The sequence below is a fragment of the Camellia sinensis genome, chromosome 8 (genome assembly GCF_055761805.1).
Source record: "Camellia sinensis isolate YWXY chromosome 8, ASM5576180v1, whole genome shotgun sequence".
NCBI lineage: Eukaryota > Viridiplantae > Streptophyta > Magnoliopsida > Ericales > Theaceae > Camellia > Camellia sinensis.
In genome coordinates this window covers 45,839,546-45,848,285 of record NC_138968.1, presented here as the reverse complement: position 1 = coordinate 45,848,285, position 8,740 = coordinate 45,839,546, and the positions used below count along the sequence as shown (strand labels likewise).

Sequence of the window (8,740 nt, the reverse complement as noted above, 5' to 3'; positions counted from 1 at the left end):
TTTTTGTGACATATATAAAAAATTGTCACAAAAAAATTACTTTTAGTGACAATTTTACCAAGACTTTACTTTTAATAAAACTTTATGAAAATTAAGTTCAATTATTAAGACCTATTGATAATTTACCATAAATTATTTTTCTGTTAGACTGGTTAACAAGGTTAAAAAAATTAAAAATTAACCAAAAAGAGTGGCTGCTTTATCAGTTCATAATAAAAGAAGCTGGCTATCGTACGCTCAAGCGTATCTTAGCATCTGACACTTTCTTTAACTAGGGAATTAAGGAATTAAAAGACATTCCATTTGCTATTGTAAAGTAGTATATATTTGTTAAAGTTGCAGAGCTTTCAAGTGTTGCTTTCAATGGCGAATCAGCCACTAACCCGCAAAAGGGTCAATGCAATTCGTCGTGCCTCTGATGGAAGCGCCTTCCACAAGTGGTATACCTTTTCTCTCCCTCTCTCTCTCTCTCTCTCCCTCTCTCTCATTCCTGATTTCTCTCATGGATTTCAACTTCGTATGTGTTTATACATATATATATATATATATATACTTACAGAAAAAATTGTTTATAATTACAGTCATTACTGTGGTGTTTTGGTGGCCATTGCTCTCTCTGATATGCACGAGTGTGAGTCCAGAAAGAATGTGAAAAGATTCAAAGGCGAAATTAGAACTCAAAATGTTAAAGATCTGAGCTTTCAAGACCAACCCAGATCACCTTTTCGCAATTTTATGTACGCTCTGTTCTTCCTAGTAGTAACGATTGTATGCATATGCATACAAACATAAATGTATAAATGCTTTTATATAGATGTATTGCGTGAAGATATACACACGTGTATCAAATTTATGCCTATACCCAGAATTTTACCAAGAATGGTAAAGAGTGGTTCAGATTGAATTGATGTATTGTGGGGTCTGCATAGAATGAATATGAACCATTGGTTGAGATTTCTGGGTATTCTGGGTACTTAGTATTGTTGCTTGCTTGTGTTATTGCTTCTATGCAGCCATGTATAAATGCGTTTACAAATATGTATATGTTTGTTGAAGGGGGGACCATGTTCTAGATTTCAACAATATTAGGTACCCATGAAAAAATATTGAGAAAAATGTTCAGAATTTGGAAGTTTACTTATATTTTGTGTCCAATCACAGTTTTAATGTTGGAAGTCCGGTGAAATTTGTGGAATTTGCAAGTTATTCTTTGTATATTTGGAGTCTGTCCATGTCTTAGTTTGGTGTACTTTCAATAGGGAAAGTTTTGTGGAGACTTGTAAGGCTAAAAATCAGATTGAAGTCGATCGAAAAGGTTTTGAGACATGGAGGACTATGTCAAAACAGGTAATAATTTTATGAGGAATTCATAAATTTCTTCACTAATTGTATACTGTACTTAATTTGTGCTTTGAATTGATTATCTCTAGGTTTTAATTGTCTTCATTAATATGGTTTTAGGAGAGGCTGCCTTATGTCCTTCAAGCTGCAAAGCTGAACTCGAGTTATGAAAAAGCTTTGCTTCAAGAGGTTGAACATATGTCATGGGTAATCCTTAATCAGAATTTAATTCATCTTGATGTTTTGACTTCAATTCATGAATTTGAATCCCATTTAAGCCTTTGTTGCAATAGTGATTGTGGACTTAAAATAGAGATATTCCCATTTGGTAAAACTTGTTTCTAGCTTTTTCTAGCTCAAGTTTTGAATACTTCTGTTATTTGACGTTTTAGATTGCTAATGTTGTTTGGTAAAATTTTTCAGATTTTCAACTTATTTGCCTTTTCATGTAAAAAAGCTAAAAATCCATTTTTTTGGGGTAAATTACACTGACACTCCCAAAAGCTTGGTCCAATTACATCTCATCCCTTAACATTCTGGAAATTACATCCCCACCCCTGTGGTTAATAGTTTCATTTCACAAATCACTTTCTTATAAAAAAGGTAACAACTCCTAATAGAAAAATAAAGGAATTTACATTGAAAAAAATAATAACAATAAAGGAAAGGAAAGGGAAAAAGAAAAAAAACAGAGTAAGTAAAGCAAAGTAAGAAAAAAGAGAATGCGTGAATTCAATGTCTTCATTCTGCTTTAATAATTACAATGATAGGGGGGGTTAGTGTAATTTTTCAAACGTCAGAGAGTGATATGTATTAAACTCAAATCTCAGGGGTATAAGTATAATTTATCCCTTTTTTTTTAATCTAGGTATGGTATGGGATTTAATTTTTAAGCATTTTACCAAACCAGGTATAGTGGCTGTAAACATAACAAAACTAGGCAGGTGTGGTGTACAAGTAATAATGTGATTGGGTGCCTATGATAAGAGACAATCATCATGTGGACATTGTAAATTTGTATTTGCTATTTCAGTGATGTGATTCATACTATTTCAAGAGTCGTTATTAACGTAAAAAGAATATGCTTGCCATAATCTTTCATACTGCATTATATACTCAATAATGCAATAAAATGTTAATTTAGTATTACTTGGATCACTCCATTTCCCTTATTTTCTAGTATACTTTTTGTTTCTTGTTTATTTTGAAACATGTATATCATTTTAGCATTTTCAAGGTAACTACGAGAAACTTCTACATTATTACTGCTATCTTCAATTTGTCATCACATTGTTTATTCATGCTCAAGTGCTGACTGTCACCTATGATTGTAATCCTTGCGATGTTAAATTCATCTAGTACTTCCTTTTTGATATTGGGTCTGCCATGCCCTGTTGTCTTCCATAGTATGATGCTTCCCAGAACTTATACTTTACAGATTCATAGTGTTGAAGTTGGCAATGCAATGGAGACTTTGCCAATTCTTCCAAATTTGAGTTTCCTAAAAAGTTGATGATCATATGCAGGTGGATGATGATGAAGCAGATTCAGCAGAGGTTGGGAAGTATGATAAGGTTTGTCCATTCCCTACGTTCACAACTCAGATTTCTATATGTTGCTTGATTGGATTATTAGCTTTTTTATTTTGGATTTAGATGCTTTCTTTTTATCTATATATGATTTTCCATCATCCCCTGTTGAGTTGATCACAGAATTACGAAGACAATGCATACTATGAAGACTCTGAAAGCTTCTGGTCTGAGAGCAATGAGAGCTTCGATGCCAATGATTGGTACTTCCCCCACTTTAAACCTTGTCCCTGCATGTTTGTGGATTTTTTTTTCTTTCTTGGAAAATAGAAATGTTATTTGGGGTTGAGGACGGCTGATGACATTTAGCCAAATGGTCTTCCATCTATTGTTTCAAGATTTTTCATGCTGCATGTTTATAGTTTTAGCACGGCTTTACTATTTTGCATGTTGATTCTCACAATTCTTGTACGCACGTAGAAGCCAATCACAGAACCGGGCACAACCCTCTCACATCATGTTCTATGATTAGTTTTTTTATGTGTTCCTGGACTTTTTCTGATTCTTATGTATAGAAAATCTCCCTTGTGACACAGGGAACTATTGCGTCCACATTTTACTGTGGTATCTCGTTGAAGATTGAAGGTTGTGGCATGGGATCTTTTGTCTCTAAAAAGATGTTTATCCCCCTTATCCCATGTATTTTCAACCATATGATTTAGTTTTTAATTTAAAGAAAATTAGATTATGTGGTTGTGAGTGATGATCAGACAACCAGTATAAACACCTTTTTTTGGACAGAAGATAGTGTCGTGGACCAATGGGGGTCATCCAACTGGCAATGGTGGAAATCCAGATGCAGACAGATTTTTTGCCATTGCCTATTCTTTCAGCAGGCAAGTCATTTTGGCTATTGTAAAGTGCCATTAGGAGTTTAGTATTCTAATTTCTAACCAGTAGTTTTTTTGTTTCGACTTTGTTGAATTCACAAGGTTTCCTGTGATATTGTTCTTCCTTTATTGTCTTTTTTGGAGATTAGTGGAGAAGCCTTGTTATTCACATGATGTGTTTTGTTAATATACTTATTTTTGGGATGTTGTCTTGTCTCCCCTATGGCGAATAATTTATGTCTCCATTCATTTTTATACGAAAGAAAAAGGGGAAGCACTGATATCTTCTAGTTGTGAATTTGGTAGACGAGCACTCTGACCAAACTTTATATATATATATATATATATGAGGTCTATATTCAAAATCTTTGTTCTTATATATCCAAAATTTATATCAAGTAGATTAACTTTTGAGTCGCCTAAGCGGGAGTGGGGAATTCGAACTTAAGATCTCTTGCTTAGCAAGAGAACCCAAGACGATTGATCCACTTGTTAATACTCTTCTAAAGTCTAATAATGAATGGCCATGTTTGTTGCAATTTTTTGGAATTTATAATTTTATTTATTTATTTTAAATTTAGGAATTTGTGTTAATTTGGTTAGGCTTCGTTTGGGAAGCCATGGTTTGGGCTTTTTTAGCTATTTTAGCCACAAAAAACAAAATAGGCTATTTTAGTCATAACAAACAAAACATCACATCCAACTCATAATCATTACATTCTTTTTTCACAAAAAAACTCAAAAAAGTCAAAAAGCCCTTCCCAAACCAAGCTTTTAAGTCCAGGTTAAAATAGTCAAAAAAGTCAAAAAGCCAAAAAGTCAACTCACTTCCCAAACGGAGGCTTAGTGTAGTAAAAGAGTAATGTTCTAGATTCTTAAAACGTCACTCGTAAATTTATTTATAATGATGTGGCAAAGGATTAGGTTTTAGTTGGTTGATTTTTATATAATTCAATTACTAACAAATTGTTTATTGAGAGTAAATTTAAGAGGTGATATTTTAAGGGGTCTTAAGCATTTTCAATTAAAAATAGCTTAAATAAGTTTTAAAAAAACAATTATTAAAGGTTGAGAGAAATAAGTCTATTTTCTACTTTTTAATTTACTTTCAATTTATAACAAAATTACACCAAACAGTGTTTCAATGGGGGAACTTTCATTATCAGGTTGTTGCATGCATGAATACTCTGGTCTCAACTACCTGTGTCAAACTTTTGGTCTTTCAATTTGTAAATTGGGTTCTGATTGTGGTCAAATTACAGCATAAGCATGAAGAATTGTACATTTTTGCATTTTTCAAAAAAGAATAATTTTAATCTAGATTTTGTTGATTTGTTCCTAGATAAAATTTGTACGCATGCATCTCTTTGTTTTCATATAGCAGATATGGTATAAGATAGAAAAAATGTATCACTAACAAATTTTCAATCATAGGTACATAATATCTGTTACATATTGAAATGATTGCCATGTATAATGAATTGTAAAACATTTCCACTTCATTGATAAAAGAAACAAGAATAATTTTAAATAAAGTTTGCTAACAGTCGATTAGATTTGTGAGATTTGAACAAAACAACAATGTTAGAGATCCTAAAAATTTTATCAAAGATTCTATCAAATGTTTTACATGGATGTGGGATTCACATGACACCCACATTGTGTGGGTCCTACACCCATATGAGACATTTGGTAAAAATTTTGATAAAAATTTTAGTAAAAATTTTGGGATCTCTAGCATTATTCTTGAACAAAATAGACAAGATAATTAAAGCCTATTTTGGAAAGTGGGTTAAAAATCACTTTCCAGTTTTTAATCCACTTTCTTTTTTCACAAAAAAATCAAAAAAAGTTAAAAAGTAACTTTTAACTATCTTTCTAAAACACCTCCAAGTTGAAAAAAATTAATTATTTTAAAATTAGAGAAAAGCTTTAGATTTTACTTATAAGTTATCAATTTTTTAGTTTTTTGCTTTAAATAAATTATGTGTTTTTTTTTTTGGCTCCAAAAATGAATTATGTTTATCATGTTGGAAATGTTGGTTTTATAGGCTTATTTTGTGCCAACTTTGAACCCAAATTTGGATGGAGCCTATATGTCTTTTAAGATGCGTCCAAAGAGGTGACGTGTTCTTTACTGCATGGCAAGTCACTCGGTAAAAACGGTTTGTCAAAACTATTTATGAGTGAATGGGAACTGATGTTGTTTTCGAGTTCGTGAAATTGACTATTAAAGAAGTAAAATGTGGGTTTCCTTGAAATGGTTATCTCATATTGGAAATATAAGAGAACTTATGTGTGTATATAAGTTCTAGGTGACAACACTTGGGTTGTGCCCCAAGGGGCACTCCAAGTTTGTTGAATGAAGGAATTATGGACAAAGTGAACCTTAGCCCAAACCACCACACAAGCCGTTGCCACCAGCTAGGCTAGGTGTGGGTTATAGGTCAGGTTGGTTCTAATATTAATTTTTTAGACAAAAATTTATTTGAATTTTTCTAGAAATTCTTAATGAAATTAAATTCTAATTATGTGCCAAAATTGAATTTAATTTTCTGTCCAAATGTTATCTTCTCCAGTCCAATTTTTTCAAACAGATTAAACTGTTCAAACAGTTTTTCAAATCTGTTGCACCTGGACAGATAGAGTTTCTACACAGAACAGATTTAAACTGCCCGAACAGATTCAATTCTGCCAACAGTTTCCAACAGATAGAAACTGCCCAGCAGTTATCTGTTTGCACCTGTTCTGTTTGAAAACAGATCTGTTCATTTGAAATTGAACCTGTTTGGACAACCTCTATTTGCCTATAAATAGCAGCCATTTCCAGCAGTCATTGGCATTCCGAAAATTCATTTTTTTGCTTTCCTTTTGCTCTCTTGCATCAAGTATTCTTCATAATATTTTAGGAAAAAATTCAGGGAGTTTAGAACACAGGTTTTGTTCGTCGAACAAATTGTTTGAAGTGCTACTACAATTTGTGAAGATTATTGTATCTTGGGAGGTATACGCCATTGGTCCGCAAGCACCGAAGCAGGGCGAATCTGTTTAAAGGATAGAGTGTCACACACTCGACTTAATCTTTTAAAGTTTTATTAGGTTCGGTAAAATAAATTATGTAAGTAATTTATTTTTATTTATTTGATTTGGTTTCAAATTATTTATTTTACACAAAAGATTGTTCCAACAATCTTAAGACAGATTCGAATTATTCTGTTTATATAGAATTTTTCGTTTGTTTCCTTTTTTCTTTATTCTTCTTACAAAAATTATTTTCTGTGGTTTTACAAAATAATATTATGGTTGAAAAAACAAATAGTAGTAATATATTGTTTGACAAATAGTAGTAATATATTGTTTGACAAATAGTAGTAATATATTGTTTATTTTCTTTGACAATTAGTAGTAATATACCGGTGTCATTAACAATTCAGAATATTTATTTGTAAAGTTGGTCAGAAATTAATTTTAGTTTTCAGAAATAATTTCTAAGTATTCATAAATTAAAATTTTATTTTTAGTATTTTAATTTTTGAAGTGTTACAAAAATATTTTTCCGTGTGGAATTAATTTGTTTACATAAAATTTAATTTTATTTTCAAATTAATTGGAAATAAAAGTTACATTTTTTATTTATTTATTTTTTTACAAAATTTAATTCAGTGGTTTTGATTTATATTTTAGTATAAAATTTTAATTCTAATTTTGTTTTATAATTTAGAATTTATGGTTGTTGAAACTGGTCAAACTAATGCTCAAACAAGTACTGATATGGTGGCTGCAATTACACCAACCCCCTCTCCTGTTGTGACTATGCCAGTTAACTATGGTGAAAAGCTAGAGAAGTTCTCAGGAACTGATTTTAAAAGATGGTAGCAGAAAATGCTATTCTATTTTACTACTCTCAACCTGGCACGTTTTCTCCGTGAGGATGCTTGTACTCTGAAAGATAATGAAACTGACCAGTAAGTGGTTATTGCGATCGATGCCTGGAAACACGTTGATTTCCTTTGTCGGAACTACATCTTGAATGGATTTGATAACACATTATATAACGTCTACAGTCCTATCAAAATGGCAAAGGAACTTTGGGAATCTTTAGAGAAAAAGTACAAAATAGAAGATACTGACTCAAAGAAATTTGTGGTTGGCAAATACCTAGATTTTGTAATGGTTGATACTAAGACTGTGATCAGTCAAGTTCAAGATCTCCAGCTCATTCTGCATGACATTCATACAGAAGGCATGTCTCTCAGTGAATCCTTTCAAGTTGCTACCTTAGTTGAAAAATTACCACAAGCCTGGAAGGAATTCAAGAATTACCTCAAACACAAGCGCAAAGAAATGTCTTTAAAGGAATTAATTGTGCGTTTGAGGATTAAATAGGACAATCGTAATTCAGAAAAACAGGTTGGTAAACATCCAATGGTGTTATGACCCGAACCCGCTCCTCTGGATTAAGGTCATAACCGGCCAGTAACCAAGGGATTACCTACAGCCTCAAACCAAATAAAACATATATCATCAGAGTTAAGGGCCCAAACGGAAGCAAACTTAAAAATTGTCCAAAGAGCTGTGCTTACATGGCATATCAAAACATCAAACATATGTATTCATTAATAACTCACACCAAAAGGAGATCAATTCAAAGTTTTATACACGCAGGATCATTTAAGTCTTATTCAGCCAAGCCAAAACTTATATACAAGAGCGATTCAACGTTTTTGCCAACAATGCAAAGTTATAACATAACAAGAGAACAAAAGGGCAAAAACGAGTCTCGTGCATGAGACGTTAAGGCTGACTCCTCGAAACTTGACTTTCCTCACACACTTCGCCAGGGCTGGGTTTGGACATCCCTTTGCTCACCTACATACACATGAATGAGTATGAGCGAAAGCCCAGTGAATAATATCAAATAAAGAAAATACATGAATGACATTCGAGATAGATTTACATATATTAGACGGCCTTGGGCGC

General features: G+C 32.4%; 1 protein-coding gene across 2 annotated transcripts; it reads left to right on the top strand.

Annotated features, from left to right (window-relative positions):
• The first annotated feature begins 296 nt into the window (after nt 1-296).
• Nucleotides 297-3,993, top strand: LOC114306093 (HMG-box (high mobility group) DNA-binding family protein). Of its 2 annotated transcripts, none has more exons than XM_028251261.2 (7): nt 297-440; nt 582-737; nt 1,260-1,347; nt 1,462-1,548; nt 2,868-2,915; nt 3,054-3,133; nt 3,467-3,993. In XM_028251261.2, exons 1-7 carry the CDS (start codon nt 364-366, stop codon nt 3,504-3,506), a joined length of 576 nt encoding a protein of 191 aa, XP_028107062.2. In that variant the 5' UTR covers nt 297-363; the 3' UTR covers nt 3,507-3,993. The 2 variants fall into 2 exon arrangements, with proteins under 2 accessions (XP_028107062.2, XP_082738696.1); XM_082882570.1 differs by having other exon boundaries at nt 307-440; nt 1,462-1,530; nt 3,467-3,654.
• The last annotated feature ends 4,747 nt before the right edge of the window (nt 3,994-8,740 follow it).